Source organism: Thamnophis elegans, chromosome 2 (assembly GCF_009769535.1).
Source record: "Thamnophis elegans isolate rThaEle1 chromosome 2, rThaEle1.pri, whole genome shotgun sequence".
NCBI lineage: Eukaryota > Metazoa > Chordata > Lepidosauria > Squamata > Colubridae > Thamnophis > Thamnophis elegans.
In genome coordinates, this window is record NC_045542.1 from 143,634,711 (window position 1) to 143,660,269 (window position 25,559).

Below are 25,559 nucleotides of genomic sequence, written 5' to 3' on the forward strand. Positions count from 1 at the left end.
GGTAAGAACCTTGCATTATTCATACTCCTTCCATAAATCATGGGGGAAAGGGATGTCTTCCAGTTATCATTATTCAAGCACTTTATAGTATACTTGCATACGATGGATTCTACTGCATGGATGAAAGTGAGTATGGGCAAAACAGAAAGTAGATGTATTTAGGGTTAAAAAAAGCACCTGTTTAAATATCATCCATTCTTTCCATTCCTTTCCCTGAGGAAAGGAAACGCTGAGGAGAGTCACTCTCTCCTCAGCCCATTTTAAAATCCTAATTCTTATAGCAAGAATGACTAGAAATCAGAAGCAGCTGAGAAAGGAGAAGTACAAAATGAACTGGAGTGGGAAGATGGCAGCTTGAGCTGTTCATTAAATCAGGGGTGTCCAACATGACTGGCTGTGGAATTCTAGGAGTTGAAGTCCACAGGTCTTAAAAATTGCCAAGATTGGACACCCCTGAATTAAATCTTATGCCATAATACAATGTGTTGAGATTTAAGGCTGGGTTAAGATCCATGTTATAATATACATTCACTACTGCAAATAGGCAACATATTACTGATGATATTTATGTCCTGGCCATTTAACCGAAGGTAGCAGGCAATAGGGATCTTCTTACATTAAATTCCTACAGCAACCACTGAGAGTCTTAATTGTATCATAAATGAGTTTCCATGGCTGAAGATGATGAATTTTAGACTCTGAGCCGCCCCTGTACCAGCCCATCCATTTAACTGCTGCTATTGCTTTGTTTTCGTGTTGTAAATACACATAGAGGAACAAACCATGTAGCAGAAACACATTCAGTTTATAATAAGAAACAACAAGGATATCCTGAAAACCCTGATTTATAGCACTTTTTTTGGCTAAGAATATCAAACTTACCAAAGCGATAGAACGAAAGTTTTAACTCTGGTTGTAATTAATTCTAGAGAATTGTAATTAATTCTGGTAACCAGGCTGGTAATCTATGCCAGAGTGGCATGGCAGCAGACTTAATGCACACAAAAACAGAAACAAGCAGCATTAAGTAAAATTTAATGACTCAGGACCCAAGACAAACACCAACTTTATACAAACGGAGAGCAAGACAAAGGTTTCCTAGGGAAAGGCCCCGGACAGCCTCATTTGGTTACAGCAATTCTGAGGGTGGGTGAAAGGGAGAAGGAGCCAAATATTTAAATAGTGATAGTGCTGGCAGTGGCTTTTCAACCCAAGGAAACCGCGAGGGATTAAAAAATCCAAAATTACTGAAGATAGCCAAATAGTAGGGCAGCCACCACTCTGTAGCCTTTGTGAAGGAAGAGGGGGAATAGCAGGTGCCAACCACCAGCCTCCTTCTCCCTGACAAGATGACACAATGCTGGTGAAGGGACCGAGAGAAAGAGGGAGCTCTGCTTCTCTCCCACAGGCCGATTCTGCGGCCAAGATGGTGTCCTGAGCTCAGGCTGCTGAGGAAGAGGAGATCTGGGAGAGCAGAGGAACAGGCAGCGAGGGCATGGAAGCTTGTGAAGCAGGCACGGTGGTATGGCAAAGTGGGAGAAGATCTCTTAGGGGCAGAGACCAATGGCCCCTTCCCCCTTGGCTTACAGCAGGGCAGGCTGAGCATGTGGAAGCGCATCTGCTGCTTCTCTGTGCAGGATGAACCTAACCAGAGCTCGGAAGGAAGTTGGGGGGGGGGGGGGGACAGGACAGGAGCTTCGGGGATTGCACTGGGGGCTCACAAAATTTCCCCCCTGCATGCCGGCACAGAGCAGCTTCGGGTAGGGGACACAAAAAGGACCTTTCCATCTGGCAGGAGAGGAGGAGGCATGGATGGAGCAGAAAGTGCTTGTGTGCTCAAAAAAAAGGTCACAGCAGCTCCTCCTCCTCCTTCCCACTGCAGGGGTGCACCAGGGAGTGGTGTGGGGGAAGCCACGAAACCAAGCCTTCGTATGTACACTGCCCTCCTCCAGCACACCATGCTTTTAGTCAATTTCCTCCATGTTGCTGTAGGATGGAGCGGGGTGCTCTGCAACCCCTTCTGGTGCCAGAGCAGGAGCAACATCAGTTGTCAGGCTGGGTCCAAAGGAAGGAGAGCTAATGCCCTGCAAATAGAACAAAGGATTAGACAGAAACGATAAAACCGCAGAGGATCCACAAAAGTTATTTATTCCCTTCCCCCCCACCTCACTTCCCAGAGGGATTCAAACAAAAACATTTTGTTCCATTAAAATCTGAAATGATCAAAAGCCACAAAATACATATTTATGTATCAAACAAAGTTATGCTTTTATTAAAACAGAATGTGGTAGAAATAATTATAGTCTTGAAAGATGTGTGATGTTCCAGAACAAGGACCAGACTATTACTTAGAAGCCTGTGAAATCTGTCTGTGAAATATAATTTAATTTCAGTTTATATTACATATGGTATTCACATACAAACAGACGCACCCACAGCCTTACCAATAAGTTGCTTCTGTATAACTCCTGCATAATCACTTATTAATCTAGGGTTGTCTCATCTACTCTGTACAATTTGGAAAACTCTAAGCCAAACTTAATTCTATAACACCCCCCCCCCCCAAAAAAAAAAAAACCTGGAATGAGGCAATCTGTATGAATTATACAAATTACGGGGTAGTTATTATGCTGAAGATGTCCCAAAGGTGCTTTTTTCAAGAGGCAGCTGGACTTTCTAAACCAGAAAGTCCAGTTGTATCTTGAAAAAAGCACTTTTGGGACAACCATGACCTGGATGACTGAGAATTTCCTAGACATTATGCTGAAGATATTCTACTACTAGCAGAGAAGGGCAAATAGCTAAAACTTTACCTACTGACTGTAAAATCCTATAAACGATTCAGCTTTAATTTTTTCACCCTCCTAGATTTAAAAGCATTTTTGTAGTTCTTAAATCAATATAGGCAAACCAAGCCTGGTTGTTTAGGTTAAAACAAGAGAACTACCTTGGGGTCAACAGCCACATTCCATTATGTGGGCAGGGCAACTACTTGTTAAACTAACTTTAATACAACAATGGGGAGTGCCCACATATTTTGCTCTCCTTTTCTTCTCTCTTCCATTTCTCACTCTCCTGGTCATCTAGAGCAAGATCGATGGTTCATTCTTCTTAGGGATTCTGCACCCAAATTCCTCCCCATTTGCTTTCTGAGAGATCACCTGCATGTAATTATTAAGGTGTGCAATGCTATTGATTTGATAGCAAAAAAAAAAAAAAAGGTTTGGAATCCTTGTGGGAGCAAATGCAACCCCTACAGATAGTAATTTTGCTGTTAAATCTGTAGCATTGCAAAACTTATTAACTCCTTAAGACAGCTGCAACTTTTTTTAGAAGCATTGGAAAAGACTCCACTTTTCTGCTTTCAAATCCAAAGCACTACCCAGTCGCTGGAAATTAATTTTTGCTGAAGACTGCCCATTCTTGTTTTAAATCAACACTAAATTTCATAGCAGCACACAACAAATTCTGAGCTGCCACAAAATCATAGAACACACAAAGTTCTCTCCTAGCATGGAGTCCCCTTCCGCTTTATCATTTCTATAGCTTTCGCTTTGCTGCAGCTTATTCTTTTTTCACCAGCACCAATGCAACTTTAGAGGTCAATACAATATGCACGTGACCAAAGGGATTGGAAGAAATCTGTTACTTTTAGAAACGTGGCTGCTGAATGGAAAAGCAGCTGAAAGTAAAAGAAAGAGAATCAACAGTGTTTAGAATACCTTGATTTTTATTAAATACAATAAATAAATAAATACAGTGAAAGTTTTTCCTCTGCACAATGCTAACTTTTCATTCACCAAGACAGTGGAGGATAGTTTAGAGGGGCTTCCCTTCTCCAAAATGAAAAGGCTCCCGCCAGACCCTGCTCGTTGGCATTACTATTGTTAGTAACTTTTCATTCCTTGAGACACAGCGAGAATAACCGGCCATCAGGAATGGTTAACCTGAAATCTTTTCTCCTTCCCTAAAGAATCTGAAAAGGTTCTCTGAAACTACTACTAGGAAGAATCTGTAAAGATGTTAGGAATTAGATTGCGTATGAATAATATTAATAAAAATAACAAAAGGGTGAAACAAAGAATTTGACTCATTCCAAGTCTAGGAGTTCTCAACTCTGACTCCTGGCTAAAGCTGAGGTCCTATGTCAAGCTATTTGAGCTGATAGTCTGAAGGCACAAGAGACGTTTTATATCCCAGATTGCAGGGCCAGATTAAAATACTACAGGGTCAATCAATAGTAACTCCTTACTTTAACTTTTACTTTATGCATGCACAGAAATAGGCACGCAAGCATCCACAAAAATATGTACAGAAGCAAAATGCAAGATAAGGAAGGAGAAGGAGGAGAAAAGAGTGTTCCTTTATACTCGTATCCAAATACAGTGGCATAGCTAGATCAATATCTAATATGCTTTTTAAAAAAAACAGGGGAGGCTGAACTCTCTGGTTACAGCATGGTAAAGAAATCTAACCCACCAATGTTTATAAAAGTCAATGATACATCTTCCCTCCCCCAATAATGGAAAAGATGGTCATTAAAAATCTTTGACTTCCTTCAAACAAGGGGCCAATGAGGAAATGATCAGTCTTGCAATAACTCTCTCAGGGGATGTTGGTGTCAGCCAAATTAGGGGAATTCTATCAGGATAGATGGCAGTCAGGTCAATCTTACAACCACATCATTATGGACAAAATATCTGTGGATCTGCAGACTCTGTTGAGCTACAGTCATTTGCTAGCCCTTGATTCATATGACGTAGTTTTCAAGAGCTATTTAGGAAAGATTTATTCCAGAGAAATATCAACTATCTAGATGCTTAGATGAGAACTTCCTGTGACTGTAAATCCATGTAATTAATCAGCTGGAGAGAAAAGGCACTGGGCCTGGTGTCTTCAACATAGGACTGACATTAGGGCTTCATCTTGTGCTACTTGGCATCCTAGCCACTTAGCTACAAAGATGCCATAGAGGACAACACTGCAGCTGGCTGCCATCTTCCAGGTGCCTTGCTACTGCCGCTACCGCCAGCGGGTCTGATAGATGAGAGGGTAGAAGACATTGAGGAAGAGTGCCACAATGGCCGCCATGGTGCCCAGGACAAAGTATCGGACATGGCCTTCATCAGGACACTCTGAGCTGAGTTTTCTTGTCCTTTGGCTGCAAGACCTCCAAGGGTTCCTCATCAGCCTTCTGGCAGCATCCTCTTCAGCCTCCAGTTCCTGCCAGAGCAGAGAAGCCTGCGATGTGGAAACCTGCGTCAGCACTTGAGGAGAACATAATGGCAAACCCCTCAATCACCCATGCTTTGTCCTGCTTCTTTTATGTAATTTATACAACTGCCCATCTCACTTATAATGTGGCTATCCCGGAGACCCTGCCCTTCACACTGCCAGTTTTCTGAAACAGCCTATATATCTGCCTGATTACAATTCTAATAGTAGGCCATGTTTAGATAACAAGGACCTCCTTGGGACAGAGTGAATAGCACAAGCCACATGAAGATGGAGGAAAAACCTATCAGTTAGGCATACATGCTGGCTGGCTTGGTGGAAATCTTCCCAGTCTGCCAACTTATTCCATTCAATAAACACAGGCACCAAATAATCACTGTTCATGCTTTCTTGTGCGAACAAAGGACATTCGGTTGGCCAACCAGTCACACTGAGTGGGAACAGCCAGTCACAGACAAGCTCTTGCTGATGAGAACATGAGGAACTGAAGATAAACCGGTAGCATCCAAGTGTGTGCAGGTGAGAATTTTAAAGGATGAGAAGCCTAATCTAAGCCTTTGGTAAGTGAAAAATCATAAAGACCAGTCTGAGATGATAAGTAAGTATAGTAATCTCCTTTTCTTTTTAATTAAGACAGATGCACAGGAGAAATTAGTCAAAGGGTAATCAGTCATAGACCATATTTTCATGTGCAGGATGATCCACTCCGGGCAGTCAGCCAATCACATCGATTTTCTACTGATATTTAAAGCCAAAGCATCCATATCATCTTTCCCCATTTGGTCCCCTGGGTTTTGTGGACAGGCGCTGCTTCTTCCCAAGTTCTCAAGTTTTAAAGCTTGTTCTGGGAAGGAAATGCTGGAACTGATGTAAGGGCCTGCTGCGAGTGACCATAGGCATAAAAGGAATCATGGCTTAAGCATAAAGACCCTCTGAATAGGTCTTTCTGGGCCTATTTCTCCTCCACAGGTATATGTTTTCCAAAAGCCTGAGCAGACGCCAAGCTCAAAATGGACTGTCAGCAAACTGTAGGAGGCTCAGAAAGGACAAGGCTAATGCAGCCCGTCTTTCATATCCTTGGATGAAGCCCAACTTAACTTTCCACCTAGGAAGCCATTATACCACATGGATCCCACTATACCACATGGCTACAGAATCCTAGGGTATACTTGGGGCCACAATTACACTTGTATTTGAAAGTCCTCATTGCTAACTATGCTAAGATCATTGACAACATTTGAGAGAAGCCCAGTCTTACCATATTAGGGGGTGGGAAATAAAGGAGAAAGAGAAGGGAGAGGAATCTAACTGCAGAACTGAGTGCGTAAGAAATTTATTTTATATCCTGCCACCACCATCATCATCATCATCAGTAACTCAAAGTGATATATACTTAATACAGTATTCATTCCTCCTCTATTTTCCCCACCACAACAACCCTGTGAGGCAAATTGGGCTCGAAGAGACTGACTTGCTCAAAGTCATCAAGCCAGTTTTCATGCCTCAGAACTCCGCTGGCTGTTTGAGTTCTGTTGCGCTGCATCGTCCCTAACAATTTACTATTATCTCTTGAAATACATTTTCCAGAGATAATATCTTTTCCACAATTGCTCTAAATTCAACTCTACAGTTTTGAGCTGGTGTATCCCTTCTGGCTCCCGAGAAGAAAGCGTCTTTTCACTCCCCCATTCCAACAGACACACACACTTGTAAGGATTTCTCATTTTTGCAATGTTTTTCCTGCCATCTTATATACTTGTTTTTCTCCAGCATTTCACTGGGATATACCAGAGGACAAACAGCACCCACAGCTCCCCACTCTCTCGGCCACAGCTGCAAGCAGAGCCCAGCAGATATCTCAATTGCCAACAATGAAAAAAAAAAAGAATTAGTTCAGTCCAGTCTTCCCAAGGTGGACTGAAGGAACTCCTCACCTGACTGGCTGCTGCTTCTGCAGATGGAGCCAAGTCCGCTCGGGGATCTGAGGGACGAGGAGGTCCTCGAGGGGGTCTATCTACAGGAGAATTCCGTCGGCGGTAGAAAAGCACATAAGCATATCGGGTCACAACCTGGCTTTCATCCACTGTAGTCACGGTGCTGTCATCAAAGAGCCGCCAACCTGAAAGAAGGGAGGAGAGGGATAAGCATGGAGTCTTTCAAAGCACGGGCCACCTCGTGCAGAGGCCTACTACTTCTGCTCCTGCCATCTCACGTCTTCAAAAGTTATACCTTTTTTTTTAACCTACAGACTCAAATGTAATTTGCACCTTAAGTGTTCTGATTCTGTAGTTTTGTCTTGCCTTCAGAACTGAGCTCATGAATGTTGCTTTCATGGCAGTGGTGGCATATTGGAGGAAGGAGTGTTGGTCAGCTACATAGTTAAAAGGAGATGCTATTCCCACTGATCCTCCTGTTAAAATGTATTCAGTGTATGGAGAAATATTTAATGATGCTAAATTCAACTATCTTTTCTGACTGCGATAAATTAAACCAAGCATCAGGAGGACAATGTTGCTAACAGGAAAAAAAAGGGGGGGGGGTAGTAGCAACTCAGGAAATAGCAAATATAACCTTTCAAAGATTCCTCATTTGGACCACTTTGCCAGCTTCTGTGCTGACCAGAAGATGCTAGAACTCTAGCCTCTTTCTCTAAGAGCAAGGAGGCTAAGTAACTAGATACCAGACTCTTGAGCAAATTATACCTGAAGCAACAATAATCCTCCTTAGACCTTTTCCAGCAAATAATACTCTTGGGGGTGGGGGAGAAGACATCAGTATCAATATCCTACTAAGCACATGCAGTAAGTAATCAGCTTTCTTCCCTCCATCTTCCTAATCCCCAAATGTGGAAGGAACTTTTATTGAACGTGACCTCCGAGGGCAGAGAAATTATAAACAGCCATTCTGAACTACTATCCAATTCCTTATTACTTTGCAGCTGGGCTGTTCTTGGATATTTCAAGTTGATCTATCACTGTACCAAGCTTGTTCCAATAAGGACAGGGGACTGTTTCTTTCTCCTTTAAAGTGAACAAAGCAGGCAAAACAACACCGACGAGCAATGTTTCGTTCTATAACGGAGGAAGGTATCATTGAATGTGCTGCTTCAAAGGCAGCACCAGGCCAAATACCCCAACTAAGTATTCTTCTCATTTCTGGCCTTGCCTAAGTCTGAATAATGAGAAATTGGCAGAATCCACTGAATCTGTGACAAATTATCTTCTATTTTTTATACTCTTTGTCCTCTGCCAAGAAAGATTTTTTTTTAAAAGTGAGAACACTCCCAGAGCAGCACAGAGGAAAATTCAATATCCCTCCTCTGGAAAACAGCTAAGGGCTGTCAATGCCAGAGAACTTCTTCAATTGGAACTGAGGTTATTCTAAATTAATCTCTAAGGTTGCCTGATCTATTAACCTTTCTGTTTGCCTGACAACATGAAACAGAACAGAATTAACAAATATGCCTGGGGCCATTTTGTTGGGCAGGCTAAGAGCAACTAATGGTGCCTCAGATATTTATTTTCCCAATCACACTACTTACATGTGGCACAACACTATCTCGCTGAATTCTGCAGATAGATCCATTAAATTAGGAGGAAGGACTGAACTAAAATTTAGATCTGCACTGTGCCATCTGAGGGGAGTGAGATCTGAAATGACTTGCATCCATTGTACACATTTCTTGTAGAACAACAGCAAAAAGATCTAAGGACTGGGAACAGAAAAGGAGGGGTCTCCCCCCCCCCTTCAACTGGATGTGCAATCTTAAAAGTCATATGAAGTTGATCCTAGGTTTCCATGAAACCTCTAGCAGGAAACAGAAAATCCCTCTTCTACATGAATTCCCTGGCTCACCTGTTGAAGATTAGTGGAGCTAAAGTCTTCCCCTACTCACCAACATCACTACGTTGGCTGTTCTTGTCACTAGGCAGCCGGGCACAGGCTGTGTAGTGCCCACCAATCATGCCCCCGTAGTGATTGATTACTGCATACAGATCATACATGGGCAACTGCTGCTCATCTTTCTGGCCAATGCAGAACTTGCTCAGGTCCAAGCTCCTGAGGATAGAATAGAGGAAGTTAGACAGTTGCATACTTTGTACCCAATTCCATTCCTATCTTTTCTTTCTTAGAGGCAACCCTGTTTACCAGCTAGCCTTCTTTACTGAGACAGCCTTCCCTGTATCTTTAGCTGGACTTAAACTCAGATCAATACAAACCATACTATTACAGAAGATTGAATACAGGAAGGCAGCCACTGGGGCATATATGAAAGAATTTTGAGAGCTTTGGAGTCAAGTTTTGCTTTGAACTTAACTCTCTCTTGTAATGGAGTGGCCATCCAATCTGAAATGGATCGGGGCCCAAAATCTAATTTGAATTCACATCTTTTCAGTGGTTAATGGCTTCTTTGCCTCAACTTTTTTTTTAAAAAAGAGAAACCCCCGCAGGTATCTTCTTTCTGGAACAATCATGCATGGTCTGATAATCATCCACATAATAATCCAAGAAAAAAAGATGAGTCTTTGTGCTATTCCAAATACACATCCACGGTTTTGTTTTTGTTTTCAGAGCAAAGAAGAATGAAAAAGGAACCCAACGTTCTTAGTGGACGCCTCTGCTTCTAGAATTTCAGTCAGAATTTGATTACTGTTTAAGGAAGAGATCGAAAGAATCCTATCCCATTAACCCAATTAAGATTCCTATAATCAAGAGGTCTCTGATTTAGGCTGTTAGGTTGGGATTTCATGCTTGGCGTGTTCCGTTTAAAAGATCAGATAACTAATGATCAAAAAAGTGTAGAACAAGTGCAATAAATATGTATTTATTACAATACAGTATTTCTATACCTCTGACTCCACAAAGACTCCTGATAGCTTATTATATACACTGAAAAAACTATAATGTAAAATGACTCATATATCTGTTAAACATACAGATTATTATTTTTTTAAAATCCATTTTCAACATTTCCATTCAATTTGCCAGTATCCCTTCCATGGCTCTCAGTATAACCCTTAAAGTGGGTTGGTCCCTTTTTCGCTATGTTCTGATTTGGAAGCTTCAGAACTAAATAGATCCCTTATGTCCTGCCGATGCAAGGCCCCCGTTTTGCCTTTTAAAACTCCCGTCTCTCAAAACCAGGTGGAGGTTTTATTCCATCTCAACAAGCCAGGCAAACTTTGGGCTTGCCCTCCTCTTGAAAGGATTGCGCACTCTTGCTGTAGAGACTAAAGTACTAGAACAGCCAATGACCTTATTCAGCATAACCAATTCCATTGTATTTATTTTGTACAATGACAATAAAGGCTATACTATACTATATGGTTTATATGTTCTGCCCGAAGAGGAATGTTCGCCGTTGCCCAAAGATAAATACACGCATATGGCTTTTTTGCTTTCAGACTGTTTTGTGTACTCCACAATCATGCTCAGACACAGCAAGCCTTGGAGTGACCAACATCATGACTTCTGAGGTGGCTCGCTTTATGAAATATGCTCCAAAACCTCCCCATTTAATTCCCAGAGGGAGAAAAATCAAGTGGATGGTGATGATGAGAAAAATGAACTCAGCTCATTTATTTCAAAGTGAGAAGATTAATTCAAAACAGTAGAGGAACTGCTGCTACAAATACGAAGAATGTTTATGTGAGGAGTTAAGCTGTTTTTACAGTGAGCCTTCTTTCATCAAATAAATGGTCACTGAAGACAGTAAATATATCCCATTCCTGGAGCAGCTTTGATATACACCCCACCATCCCATCCATAAACTGAAGCAAATCAACAGTGCAGTTTAATTCAGCTGCAAAGATTAGTGTTTCCTCAAATCCTGTGGCTCAGTTACCTCAGAAACAGACTATGGGAAGACATTGCCTTTTTGTTACCCTTTCTCTATTCTCTTCTTTCCTCCCTCTACATGGAGGAAGCAATGCCTTTCTCCATACAAAGGAAAGTAAGAAGCAATAGCTCTCTCTCCTCCTGTTCAGATGGCTTTCAAGAAGAGAGGCAAGGTCTCTGTGGGCCAGGGGCAGACAGATCCTCTCTGAGTCTCTTTCCACATTTATAGCAGAGAACCTCCAATACCAGAATGATCAAAGGCCCAGAATTAAGGGGAAAGAATTCCCCAAAAGACTGTCCCTCTCTTTATGTGTTAGGTTAATTGGTCCTGGATGTATGACAAAGCCCAAATAGTATAAACCATCCTTTGTTGCTCAGAATGGTCCTATCTAAAGAACTGCTTGGGTCTCCACGATGTTAAAGAGATGAATAAAGCGACACACCTTGCCATAACCTCACCTGACTGGGAAATCCACCATGTCGTTGATCTTGTCTCGCCAAATAAAGCTGCGGAAGGAAAAGCGCTTGAGCTGTATGATAAGGATGTTGGGCAGACGCCATAGCATCAGCTGCTTGGATGCCTCACGGTGCTGCTTACACTTTGGGCAATACCTGTGGAAAACAGAGCAGGTAGAAAGATAAAGAAGGTTCCTCAGCATCACCGGCTGTTATTGTCAAGCTAAAGAGTTCTGGTATTCTCACTAAGAGAAACCAATACGATGGCCCTCAGAACAGCCATCTTGAGAGAAAAATGTCTAGCACTAGAGAGTTTTCTTTAAAAAAAAAAAAGGATTTATTTCTTGGTTCTACCTGAAAGGTCTTGCCATTGGTTTCTGATAACTGGTTTGTTCTTAACCCTTATACAAGTAAGAATGTGCTATATTGATACCGGTAGTGAATTCTATATTTTAGAATTTTATATATTTTTAAATAGCAAATATTTTAAGTGATGAAGTCAAGCTAATGCTAGTACTGAAAAAAGTGTGCTGGGGGTGGGTATCCTGTGGTCCCATAGGATATCTCTTTTGTGGAGCCCAAGAGTAGGAGGGGCCAAAGGTGTGGGCCCCTTTTTTGTATTCTGGGATTTAGAGATGCATCCATTCCATCCCTTAAAATTCAGAGCCCACAGACCAAAATGGGCCCTGCAATGCAGTCCTTGACTTGTCACACAAAGCCTGATGTCTCTCTCAAGCTGGCAGAAGTTGTGCTCGCCCTATTGCTAAAGCTAATAATAAAATTTCTAAACTCAAAGATGATCACAACAGGCACAATTAAATATAAGAAGCTAATTTAGTAACCGAGCACAAAACCTGAACTTCTTAATTGAAAAAAAAGAACATTTCCATGTTCCATCATTTAGTGAACAACATGATGTGCCCAGGTAATTTATCCTTGACAGCTGGGTACGTCTAAGTGACAATCCCAATAATTACACTATTTAGCAGAGCTTTCCATCTTGTTAATGCTCTCCTGCAATGCCTGGGGGAGACAGATCATAAGCCTGTCAATCCTTTTGGCAATTTGGGCTAGCACCAAGCATAGTCACATCAGAAAACTAGGCTGGGTATGGAAAGCACAGGGTCTGGTGGCTCTCCTAGATTATTTGCCAGCTAGTGCTGTGGAAAGTTGCTAGTTTCACCTCATGGTCTGGGGGATGCCGTAAGTTCTCTTTTGCCCTCCGTGTTCCTTAATATCAATATAAATTGCTGGGGGATGTCATCTGAAGGTTTGGGCTAAGGTGTCCTCAATATGCAGATCACAGATTGCTCATTAGTACTTAGGGACCCTGAAACATGACTCCTGAGAATATTTAGGCCTGGATGAAGGGAAAAATAAATTTAATTGTGGTGGGATCACCGGCTGAAGGAGAGGAGACATTCCAGCTTGGAGTCAGTTCAGGAGAGGAAACACCTGAGGTCCAACCCTTAGGTCTGTATTTGCTTGTTTTCAAAGGAAGGCAGACAACCTGGCGAGATTCTCGTCATATAGGTGATCAGCAATAAAGTCTCTACTTGGTCCTATTTGTGGATTAGTTCCGGCTGTTTGCACCTGACGTTAATGCAGATAACATCGTAATAAAGAAGGAATATCTGAAACTGAATGGAAGCATTCTACTGGTTTTAGATGGGTCCCTCCACCAGGCAACTCCTCCTCCTGCCTCTCCATCCTTGGTCTGCAGCAAGCTGTTACTCTCTGTGCAAGTACAGATGGTGGCAATAGTTTTGAATGTCTTTCATGCCAGACTTTCTTTCAGTCAACTCAAGGTGCTGAACTTTTTAAGCATTATGCACGTTGAAACAAAGAGACACACTGCTTCCATAAATTAGGTTTGGCAAACCTTCTGACCACCCTGTGTGTCACTGAGGACAGAGCTTATTTTAAAGGATGGCCTCCTTCCCAATAGAGAGCAAAGTTTGGATTTTATTTATTTCAGTCAGAGTTTGAATACCTTTTTGTCCAATTTGCTCGAGTTGAGTAGAGTAAATAATATCTTTTGCGATTAAGCTGATTTTACTGTATTAAGTTATTCTTCCATTGTCAAGATTTTGCTAAATGTAAATATAGTATTAATGTACCAGGTTTTATTGTATTATATCACATAGTTTTTTTTATCATTTATAAACTGCCTACGGGGATTTTTAAAAATTTATAAAAGCGTAAATGTTTATAATTTCGAAGTGTTTTGACATGCTTACAAAGCATGTCAAAACACTTCAAAATATAAAAAAACCACAATGTGTCCGAATGTCTGATTCATTAAATGAATCTGGTGACCTATAAATAGTGTGAAATAAACAAAGCATATCTTGCTTCTCTGTTTATGCAACACTCAAGAAGAATTATAGCAATTACAAATGCAAATTGGAAAACAAAATTAAAAAGTACTCAAAGTCAAGGCAAAATTAGAATTAATGCATTTAACATCCAAACAATTCAGCTAAAAACCAAATGCTTGACAAAAGATATTAGTTTTTGCCATTTTCCTAAAGAATGTCACTTGGAGAGTGGGGGGCTGGGATATCACGTGGGAAGTGCACCCTACAGATTGGTGGATGTATAAAAAAGCTACAAATTTTTGTATTCAAAGACATAAACTGATTCAGAGAATTTTATATATTAATATACAATTGAGACCAGAGTTCTTTCTTTTGGGATTAATGGACAAACAGTTGGAAAAGTTTGTTTTTGTATATGATAACTGCACAGAAAGATTATTTGTATGCACAAAGATGGAAAGATTTAGCATTATCCATAATGGAGGAATGCTTAATGAAGATGATGGAACTTGCTGAGATGGCCAAATTGACTTCTTTGATTGGAGAAAAGACAACATTTATGTTTATTGCTGACTGGAAACCCCTTATGGACTTTTTGTGTAAAACAGAAAAAAAAATACAATTTATGGTTTTGATTATTAGACAGGAAAGATTATAGAGAAGAGAATCATGATGTAACTTTAGAGAAAGGACAAATTTTAAAATTGTACTTATAACAACTATAAAGAAGATTGGAAGCCACTTCTTCATATCTTTTTTCATTCTTTCTTTTTTATTTTCTTGCATTTTTGGCTTTTTCTTTAATTTCTTTTTTCCTTCTTACTTTGCCTTAGCTTGCATTAGTTTTTATGTTCCTTTTCAAAACTTTCAATAAAACTATATGCAAAAAGGAGAAGCATATTTCAGAGCTATATAAGAGAACTTTCTTTCCTATATACAAAAATAGTCCAGGCTTTGGCAGCGTAGTGATCATCAAAAGGACCTCTCCTACTGACCTCAGTAACTGGGCAAACTGACTGGTGAAGAGGTGGGCCCTCAAAGAGGCAGGCCCTAAACCAATGTTTTTAAATTTTTAAGATTTGTGGACTTCAACTCCTAGAAATCTCCAGCCAGCCTGTTAGCTGGGGAATTCTGGAAACTGAAGTCCAGACATCTTAATGCCCCTAAAGTTGAAAAACACTGTCCTAGGTTATTCAGCATGTTAAACATCAGCATTAATAAGTTCAATCATGCTTAACACCACATAGTTCTTCTATCAGTTAGCAGTCTAGACACCATTTTTTTGCACCAAATTCAATTTTCAAATGCAGCTCCATAGAAAATACACAACAGTAGTCAAGACCTGCTACAGCACGGGGCTGGATTAGAAGACCTCCAAGGTCCCTTCCAACTCTGCTATTCCATTATACCCAAGGTGACTGTAGCGATCAGTAAGTCTAATCAGCATAGGAACTGTCACACTGGTGTACTAGTGAAAGTGGGACACAAATGCTCTTTATCAGAGCCATTGTACGTGGATCCAGAGAGTTGAATCACGAAGTACTTTCAAAGGTCAAACCTGATCTTTTTGAGAGGAAAACCCTATCTAAAGTAAGCTTCCCTTCAATCCTAAATCGTACTTTCTCATCTAAGCAACATTCAAGGTTGCCTAGTGCTTCCTTGGAATTAAATGTTAATTGGGAGCTTTAATCAAGGTTAATTAAAACTGTGACAAACCACAGCACAGGGGACAGGATACAACCTTAAACACCAAATTTCTTTATTTACTTTATTACCAATCAATTTTTGGAAATAGCCTAAACAAAAATCCCACAAATCTCTTCCTTACCAGGCCTCCTCAGGGGCTAAGACTTCTGGCTTGGTGAAGAGGTTGAGACACTGTTCCAGGGTGAAGTGTCCTGCCCTGGCTGCTTCACTGGCAGAGCCTGGATCCTCGACACACTCCAGCTCCTTAGACTCCACCAATACAAACTCTTTCATCCTTTCATTGTTTTTCCACACCAGGGCCAGAGAACAGTCATCAGTCAGATCCAGGGGGGCATCTCCTACAAGGCAGAAAAGGTTAGAAGTGCTGTTGCTCATTCCTCCATGCTGGGCCTAAACAAACACCCAAGAACTAACAACTCAAGAAGTAGTTCCCCTTTTTCTTGCTTGCATAAAGCAAAGCAAAGCCATATTTTTAACACGACTCTGAATAAGAACTTACAAGCCTTAATATGCTGCTAGGCTACCTGCTGGCTCTCCAGGTTAGTGGATGGGGTAAGTATTATGCCACTGAGGGGAGAGCAAAACAGATATCTAAAATGTGTCAAAAAGGACACATCACAATCCATTGTGTTTCTGCAATTTTGCAACAACAACAACAAAACCAAAACAAATTCTGCAGCCTGAAGAGGAGTAGGAGGAGTAGGGAAAAAATTGGAAATTCTGTCTCTCAGTATTGTGCTTTCCTGCTGAAGACTTGTGCTGGTTTGAGAAATCTTGAGGAGTATATATTACATGTCTGATATTGGACAGATAAGGCAACATTCAATCAGTCAGAATATTTAGGATGCCAGTATTTGCTAAACATATGTAAGAGCTGATGAACAGCTGTACTGAAGGATGAGAGCAAGGAGATAACATGAGTATTCCCAAAAGTCAGTTTTCTTTGTATTACAACTCACAATACAATACCAATTTATATATGCTTACTTGCATTAATCAAATATGCCACATCTTTGCTGTAGAGCTTCATAACATCAGCATGGGAGTTATAAAGTGAGCGTGCATGCATCTACCCATCCAACCATCCATCCATCCTCATTTACTTTCCAATGATTCAATAGCACCATTCCTCGGCTCAGGTGACCAGGTGTAGCTGATAACCATCTATGCTTGAATCTGTGTGGTTCCGTCTGACATTTCCCAATCAAACATTCAAGCTGATTTTCTTCAGGAACATTAAGCTCTTTTTAATCTGCACTCTCACCTTTATCCTCTAGTTTCTGCTCCTTGCTGGTTGCATCAATCTTATTGATGTAAAACTGAGTAACTTGAGAACTCAGCCCTTCAGCTGGATGCTGATAACCGGGAATGGCAGCTGTAGGGAGGAGAAGGAGGGAGGGAGAGTCAGTGACACAGCATAGCTAGCCAGCTTTTCTTTTTCCTGATCAAAACTCAAATCCCCTTCTTACAGCCCGAGAAGCAGGTAAGTAGAAAACGGCACCATTCAGCATGTCTCAGCTATGAGGAACCACACAAAGTGTTCAATGGCCCTGCGTCAGAATCATTACTCCTTGTCATTCACTCTGAGCATTGCCACTCAGCTGTATTCAGCCCTCCCCCCCAACCCCCCTCTGGAACGTACATGGAACATATTGTTATCCTGACCCCAACTCTCCAAGTCATGCTTCATAGGAAGACAGGAGAAAAACACAACAATACAAATAGCTGATGATATGGATTTCACATTTGGTTCCTTGACAAGAGTTAAGAATAGGAATCGCACAGATGCTTATCCCTTACTTCCTCCACAGAAATACATAAAAGAAGAAATATAAGGCAAAGCTGGGTCAGAACTGCACTGAAAAATCACCAGGATTCCCTTGGAATGCAAATTTCAAGCAAAAGATAGCTGGGAAATCTGCGCTTAGTCACCTTCTGGCCTGGGGATTCTTTCATATGGCAGCTCCCGTTCCAGACAGCTCTCAAGCGGCAACTCCGCAGGTGATTCAGAGTAACCTGAATCTAAGCTTAGGCCTGAGCTTCTCCCCGTGGGGATCTTGCTTCTGACTGTGCTGGCATCCCCTAATTCAGGCTGTAGCTCAGGGGCGGAGAAAGATGTCTGGGGCTCCTGCAAGAGGTGTGGGGCCCTGGCTCCGTCCCCAGATTCCATGGCGCTAGTTTCAACAGTTGTGGCAGAGGCGGCGGCAGCCGACCCCATTGTAGCGCAGCTATTCCTGACCGGAGGCTCTTGTTTTTCTGAAGACAGAAGAGGCAGGCCTTGCTCGGACGGCATCCTACCCACCTGGAAAGGTGGTTGGAACACACTGACTGAGTACCTGAAAAGGAGTAGTAGAGCAGCTGATCAGAATGCAGTCTTAAAATACCTCCTCCCCTTTTCCCCTCCCTCAAAGCAGCTAGTCCTGCAAAGGCAATGAGACTAGCCTAACCCAAGCCTACAAATGAGCCAGACAACCACCCATGTCCAAAAATACTGCTGGCACCCAGATATTTTACCTTGCGTAGCCTTCCAAAAGCTGAGCTAATCGTGCATAGGTGAGGCGGGATTCGGGTATGCTGATAAGAAAGGGGAAGCCAATATTCTCGGGGCGGCACAAGGTTTTGTGGTTGGACCAGTGTGTTCTCTGACACCCTCTGAAAACAAAGACACAATAGGTCTCTCATGGGGAAACTAATGACTCTCTTCCCATCCCCCCACCCCCCCAGCAGTCAAGAAGAAAAAGGGGTCTCTCTCTGGCTTTGAGAGAGAGCCAGAGGATAACTCACACATTGCAGTAGCCGACCCGATAGCACCGAGTGCAGCGCTTCAACTTCTCTTCATCCGACTGCTGCTTTTTCTGACAGGCGGCACATTTGGTGATGGGAATGCTGGGCACCTGAGGGCGCTAAGGAAAGATGGCCCACATGATAAGTCAAAGCAGCAATGATCTCAGATGGAAACCCTGGCAGTCCTCCAGGGATCATCCAGCACACGGTTTGGATTTACGATGGCGCTGAATGAAGGGACTTGTGAACAAAATTCAGGCACTCGGCCACCAGTTTGCGGATGACGAGTTGCAGCATCTCACGGTCATGTGATCGCCTTTTGCGACCTTCCCTGCCAGCTTCACGCAAGCAAAGGCAATGGGGAAGGCAGCAGGGAAGGTTGCAATTCACCTGGGCAACTTTCTCCTGCCTTTTTTCACTCATTTGCATCACACCCTCCTTGCCCCCTTTGCTCACTTACGTCCTGCAACCTCCTTCCCCAGACTTCCTGTGTTCGCACTCACACGCACACATGTGTAAGTACCAGTGCTCTCCTTCCCAGATTACCCTGTGCTTGCACACAAGCATAGCCCCTCCCCCCCTCCATCATGTCTTGAGTTACCTTGACAACTGGGACTCTCTGGAGGCTGAGTGACGTGTTTTAGGACTGCATTGCTTAGCAATGGCAATCCGGGGTCTTAATTCCAGGCGTAACTGAAGGACTACCTGTGCAAACTTTGCCGAAAGGGATCTGCCATGATCTCAACCCTCCAACGTGCATGGAGAAGCTTGTTCTTCTGCTGGTTATAAAACTGCAACCTCCCCTGCCCTTCTTGACTTACATTCTACTGGGGCCACTCACTTGTTGAACCTGCAGCTCCACCACCCGCTCCTTAGCCAGCTCTGGAGAGAGCACCTCAAAGCACAACAGAAGATCGGTGGGAGAGACAGCATCCAATGACTGGGAAGGCAGGAATATGCGGTGGAAGTGGTTCTTGATCACCTAATCAAAGAGAAGAGAATTGGAGTCATGCCTTTGGCAGTATCCTTTACACACACACACACACACGTTTTCACCAAACAGTTTGCCTAAAAACTTGACCATCACAATAAGTTGTATGGGTAATATCATAGATTGGAACAGAAGACCCCTTAAAAGTCACTTAGATGGTGAGAGGGGGCGGTGTATAAATTTGATTCAATAAATAAAAAATAAAAGTGGAAGTACAACAACAGCCACTATCATAAAAACTGTGGTTGCTCTAAACAGCAAATATATATCTGACCTGCCTGGGAACTGCTTAACTGGCCATTTTCAAGTAGAAGGCTGAGCTAAAGTGTTGCTAATCTGACTCCATATCATATATAGTTGGTGTGGCAATGTGGTAGGGTTCGGCTCAGATTTCCATCTGCCCCCTTTCCGAGGGTATTACTTTCCATCCCCATCCGTGGTCTTCTGTTTTTCTCTTGGGTGCTCACCGTGCCGTACCTGCTGAGCATGCCAAGTCCTACATTAGTAGGAGGTTGGTTAGCAATGCAAAGCCTGTGGGTGAACATATATACTCATTGGGGTTATATAGATGCCCGTGGGAGTCTTGCTCTTGGTTCCAATAAACTGATGTTCTTAGGAAGCACTGCTGTGGAGAAGGCTTGTGTTGACCGAGATTTCCATATTGCTGCAAGCACTTTTATTCCCAGAGGCCTGAGAACCTCACCGGATGTGCCTTCCACAATGTATTATCTACTCTGTTTTTGAGATATTGCCCCTTCATATAAGATTTTATAATGCAAGAGGATGAGTTTAGCATGAATATGCAACACTGTGTTTGTGACAATGGTTAGGAAGTAGAGAAAAACCAGTAGATACGGTAGACAGAGTCTGCTTGCTGTTTAGTAAAGGGAGAAGGGAGGTAATTCCTATTTAGTCCTTTTCTCTAGAACAGATTCTAGGATATCCATCTATGACATTTTAAAAGTTAGTTTTCCCTATACGGACATCTACCCCATCAGATGAGGGGCACACTCCCAGTCTTAGCTGTTAAATATTGCCATCTGAGGGGAGCTAGGAAGCCATGTGTTTCTATGGCAGCCTCTGCACTATGGAACCCTCTGTCCCCTGAGGTTCAGTAGGCCTCCATCCTTTTAGCCTTCCAGAAGGCTTTAAAGAACTGGCTTCCCCACCCCCACCCCCACCCCATGCATTAGGAGAAAATTAAATAACTGCACATTAAAACTTTGCTTTTCTTATTTTTGAACACATTAGAACTTTGTTTTTCTTGTTTTTGTTCTTGAACAAACTTTTCTTGTTTTTAATGTTTTAATTGGCTTAGTTGTATAGTTTTAATATGATTTTAAACTTGTTCTAATCTTTGACTGGGAGCTGCCCAGAGTTGGTTGCAAAATGGTTAGCTACATACATGCATTAAATAAATAAATCTGTAAATCACCTCAGCCAAGCGCAGGTTCTCAGAATTCACTCGCACACTATGCGATACGGAGTCTAGCACTTCCATGGCAGTAGAATTCTCCTTGCTGATGCTCACCAAGAACTATTAGGAGAGAGAATATATTAGGCAGATCAGTATATGCAGCCATGCCAGGGATTTTCCCAATTCCATCGCCTGCACCTTATTTTTCAAAGCGGTAACGTCGTAACACCATGACCCTTAATCTGTTTCTTCACTGCCATTTGATTCACCTCTGACAGCTACCATTCCAAGGAACAAAGGGTCTTTTTCATATGAAATGCCATTAAAGGACTCCAGGCCCTACTGATGGCAAAGTTGAGTGGCTTTTATAGCACGACACAGCTCATTCTTGCTTTCTGTATTATTAAACTTTCTTTTGGGGAATACAGCACAGAAGGAAGGAGACATGATATGGGAAGAACTGGGGAAGACACAGATGCACGTTAGCCTTTGTCTCTCCTTGCCTGCTATACCTACTTTCCTTCTTTCATCGCTATCAGTGACAGTAACGGGAAATGGGAATTCACTTCATTAGCTACACTGGCCATAATCATGGTGCCAATGGCAGACTTTGACCAAAGTTTCTCCTCACCAACACATCCTTCCCCTAAATTGCTATTTCTTTGTTTTGGGATGATTTCTTTGCAGTTACCACACCTCATGTTGGCTCCCCAGATACTTGCTGAGGACACAACTTTATCCACCACTAGTGAGTGTTTGTGTGTGTGTGTGTGTGTGTGTGTGTGTAGCTGTGTTCATACAACACATTGTCTGTTATTTCCTTTAACCTTTAATCCTCTTTCTCAATTGTTTTTATTTTAATTTATTAATTTTACAAAACCTAATCAAAGAAAAGACATGAGCGAATAAAAAGGGGAGGAAAGAAAAAATAGAAAGGATATTGACAAGCATCATATCTTTGGGGCAAAATGTAAAAATAACTATAATTTATAGTTATCTATTAAAATATATCAATTCAGTTTAAACTAGTATTAAAGACCAATATAAAAAGTAAGTTAATATACAATAATTAATAACTATCCAATATTACTCACAGTTATAAACTGAGAATCAAACATAACAATAATTTCTGCATAATCTGGAAAATATGGCATTTTTATAAAGTATTAAAATTATGTATTCAAATTTTATTGGAAAAAAACAAACTTTGGCTGTCACTTATAAGATTCTAATACAAAAATAGTTTCCACAATTTATTCATCAGATTTTTTAACATATGAAATTCGTTATGGCATAATTCTCTCATACCATAATTAGCTATTCCTTTCTGGAAGAGTTTGTTCATAATTCCCGATGAGAAACATAAAGAATCCTGTTACTGTGTTCAAATCTTGTTTTATTTGTAGGAACATAAGGTTTAATACTATTTTATAAGAAAATAGTAGGCTGGAATGAGAAAGCCATCTTGAAAATGTGTTTCTTTCCATTATAAGTTGTTTTCCAATATTTTTGAGTTTCACAATATGAAAAAAGTATCTTATTTGATTATTTAACTACTTAATTTCACAATCAATACCTGGGTAGCACACCCTTGACAGAACATCTTGCACCAATTTCCTCCAAGTGTAACATTAATCATAAATGTGACATTTTTTTCTGTCAATGATATTCTCATTTTGCATTTCAATTCTAGAGTCAGAGACATGCCAAAGTCACCTGTTTTCATATTGACTTCTGACTTAATTTTTAATAAGTTAGGTGTTTAATTAGGTATGACAGAAACAGACCTGAGGGAAAGATTCCTGTATCAAAGAAGCTCCTTTTTTCTTACCGTTAATTCTCTTGCCACTGCACCCTTGCTTTCTAAGTCACTGGGACATATTTAGTTTAAATGTATAGAACTACCATTACTAAGTGCGTGCAATGGCTCAGCACCTAAGATGCTGAGTTTGTCAATTGGAAAACTCTCAGCCCGGGTTCGAGGCAGAGTGCCATGTGATGGGGTGAGCTCCCATTACTTGCCCCAGCTCTTGCCCACCTAGCAGTTTGAAAGCATGTACAAGCCAGTGGATAAATAGGTCCCACTTTGGTGAGAAGGTAACAGTGTTTGATACATCTCAGCATATAGTCATGCTGGTTACATGACCATAGAAGTGTCTTTGGACAATGCTGGCTCCCTCAGCTAAGAAACGGAGATGAGCACTGCCTCCTAAAATGGGACATGACTGGACAGGGGAAACTTTTATCTTTACTAAATCTAATTGGACTTTTCTATTGAAAAAACTCCCTGGACATTTCAGAAGTAAAGGATATCCTGAATATCAACACTAATCCAAATTGAAGGATAACAGAAAGAAAGCTATTCATGCTATATATATATACTGTATATATTTATTTTTCTCTCTCACCTTAACAGGTTTATTGTGAGGTTCCTTTGCAAAGTAGTAGACCGTCAGGACTTTCTGCTTCTGGGGTAGTGGGACTGGCAAATACAGGAAGGGATCAAAAGTGATGGATACCTGCAGCAATAACAAAATAAGCAATAAAAGCCTTTATTGGGTATAAAATAAGGCACATCGGAAGCACTAGCAAATCTCACAGAAACAGTTATTCCGGGCTTAAAGGACACTATTCAGAAGAAGGAAACAGTCTAGCAAAAGTGTTAACAAGAACAAAGCAGCAGAGGCCTCACCCACCAGACAATGACATGGGAAAGGAAAACAAAGGCCAAGATTATACAGAATTGTTATAAAATCAGCCTGAGTATTAACTGCAGGAGCAGAACCTACCCCTGCTCCTCCCACAGTGACTATTGGAAAATATATCTAAATAACACTCCAGGTGTGGAAAGTAACCACAAAATCATACCTTAGAGCACACAGGGCACACCAGCTTGGATTTGAACTGGCCTTGGAACAGGTCGACAATGAAAGAGTCATTCCTCATTTTGTGCCGCTGCCAGGCCTCTTCTGCAACAACCTAGCAGTGAATATCATAAAAGCCAGGATGAGAAACTATGGTACCTTCTGTGCTCCCTCTAAGCATAGACAGTAATAATGCAACAAGCATTCACCTCATCTGGCCGTCCATCTGAGTCCACCGTTTCTGTGTAGGGTTTGTTCTGGATCCGGTTCAGATCCTCGTGGAGTCCATCCAGCAGAAAAGCCATGAACTCCTGGGCATCATGCTGGGCATAGCCTGTAAACTGACTGGCCTTGCTGGCTACAATTGCCTGCAGGAAGAATTGGATTCAGAAACAACCAATTGTTTGTATGGGATTTGCCAGCAGGATCATATCCTTCTCTTCCCTAAGGTGGCTAAATCAGAAGACCATGGGAGGAACTTAAGGAATGATAACAAAGATGGAACGATTAGGGTTTCCCGCAGTTTAAATGATAATTGGAAGCCTCATTTGATTCCCCTCCATCACTTTTTTGCAGTTCCTGGAATCCACACCCTCCCAACTTGCATCAGGACACTAAAATTCATCTGCAGAACACAAACTCATGAAAGCCCAATACATGTATTTGAATGACATGTATGGAAAAGGTGGACACCAAACTTTGACTAGGCTTAGTGCTTCTATTGGTAACAATCCACTATTATAATGCCAACAGCATATGAAAAACAGTAGAAGTACTTTTGAAGTAAGCCAAGTGTTCCTCTGAACTCATTACTTGAAGTGCCAAGATTTTGCAACTTCTCAGGAGTTCATCTTTGTCATTTCCCCCACCCGAGCACTCTGTATATGGACAGAAAACACTGTCAGGAAAACTTCATAAATGGACCCACTTGGAAGAGCAGATTTGGTCGAGTCTTTCCTTCTGAACCCTCCCTTTAAGTGATAGGGGAGAAAAGAAATTAAAGCAAGTGGGATTTAAACTGTTTTTGTTCCCGGATTTTCTTTAATCCTGGAATAAAGTCTAACTCAGGTATCTAGGCCTGCCTTAAGCTTCTTGTTACATCCCATGAAGGCAAAATAAATGTACTTAGAGAATACCACACAACCGGTGTGTGCTTGCACGGCAGACCTTACCTTCAGCTTGGAAGGCTGGAAGGCATGGTGTGTGCCTTTCCAGAGTGCCCGCAACAGCACCGCGAAGCCAATGGCCAGGCGCCCCCCTGTTCCCAGCGGGTTACTGTAATTAATTTCAGACTCGAAGGAGCGATCTAAGAGGCACATACAAGAGAAAGGGGTGAGCATCAGGGCACTTTCTCAAGGTCACCATCCTGAAAGATAAAATATGAAGACTAACCAGAATATATACAGATACCCCCCCTCTCCCTCCCTAACTTGAGATGTGTCTTACCATGAAAGTAGTCCCGCAACTCTCGAGTATTGGAGAGAGACTGGATAACACTGTTCATAAAGCAGGTGTTACCCAGGTTCACCAGTCCTGTAAAGCCTGGTAGACACACCTTCTTATCCTCCTCTTCCTCCTCCTCTTCCACACTCTCGTTGCTGACAGGGCTGTGGGTCATTGGGGGGACCATACAGGTTGGCTTAGGCTGGGGGGAAAAAAGGCTTTTAGTAGTCAAGGAAGTAGGGTTCTACTTTTTGTCAAGTTTATTTCTAGATTTTGTATTTTGGTTTCTATCAACGCCATGCTTCCTTTTGCCCCAGGAGAGAAGGTGCTCCTTCACCCAAGTATAACGGGTCAAGCCCTTTTCAGCCCATGAAAAACTAATTCACACCAGATAAGATGTAAATGTTGTTGGTCACTGACATACAACAGAAGTGATGTCTGCATACAAAGAAAATGGCTACATCTGTCCAAGTGCTGAAATTGGGTATAACAAGAAGATGCCT

The 25,559-nt window shown here is 41.7% G+C and overlaps 1 protein-coding gene across 4 annotated transcripts in view; it reads right to left on the minus strand.

The window, feature by feature from the left end:
- Positions 1-1,018: 1,018 nt before the first annotated feature.
- Positions 1,019-25,559, minus strand: part of USP19 (ubiquitin specific peptidase 19) — a 48,032-nt gene continuing 23,491 nt past the window's right edge. For 3 of the 4 annotated variants that reach the window (XM_032209996.1, XM_032209997.1, XM_032209995.1), the window contains exons 11-26: positions 25,060-25,258; positions 24,786-24,919; positions 23,823-23,981; positions 23,618-23,728; positions 23,158-23,268; positions 20,768-20,869; positions 19,183-19,323; positions 18,342-18,460; positions 18,072-18,209; positions 17,490-17,893; positions 16,822-16,932; positions 15,679-15,895; positions 11,533-11,685; positions 9,131-9,294; positions 7,170-7,354; positions 3,713-5,241 (exon numbers count right to left, since the gene is read on the minus strand). In XM_032209996.1, coding sequence (XP_032065887.1) covers positions 5,023-5,241; positions 7,170-7,354; positions 9,131-9,294; positions 11,533-11,685; positions 15,679-15,895; positions 16,822-16,932; positions 17,490-17,893; positions 18,072-18,209; positions 18,342-18,460; positions 19,183-19,323; positions 20,768-20,869; positions 23,158-23,268; positions 23,618-23,728; positions 23,823-23,981; positions 24,786-24,919; positions 25,060-25,258 — 2,667 coding nt within the window. In that variant the 3' untranslated portion in view covers positions 3,713-5,022. Of the gene's footprint in view, positions 2,085-3,712; positions 5,242-7,169; positions 7,355-9,130; positions 9,295-11,532; positions 11,686-15,678; positions 15,896-16,821; positions 16,933-17,489; positions 17,894-18,071; positions 18,210-18,341; positions 18,461-19,182; positions 19,324-20,767; positions 20,870-23,157; positions 23,269-23,617; positions 23,729-23,822; positions 23,982-24,785; positions 24,920-25,059; positions 25,259-25,559 lie in introns of those variants that run through there. The other variant, XM_032209998.1, reaches the window with a different exon arrangement.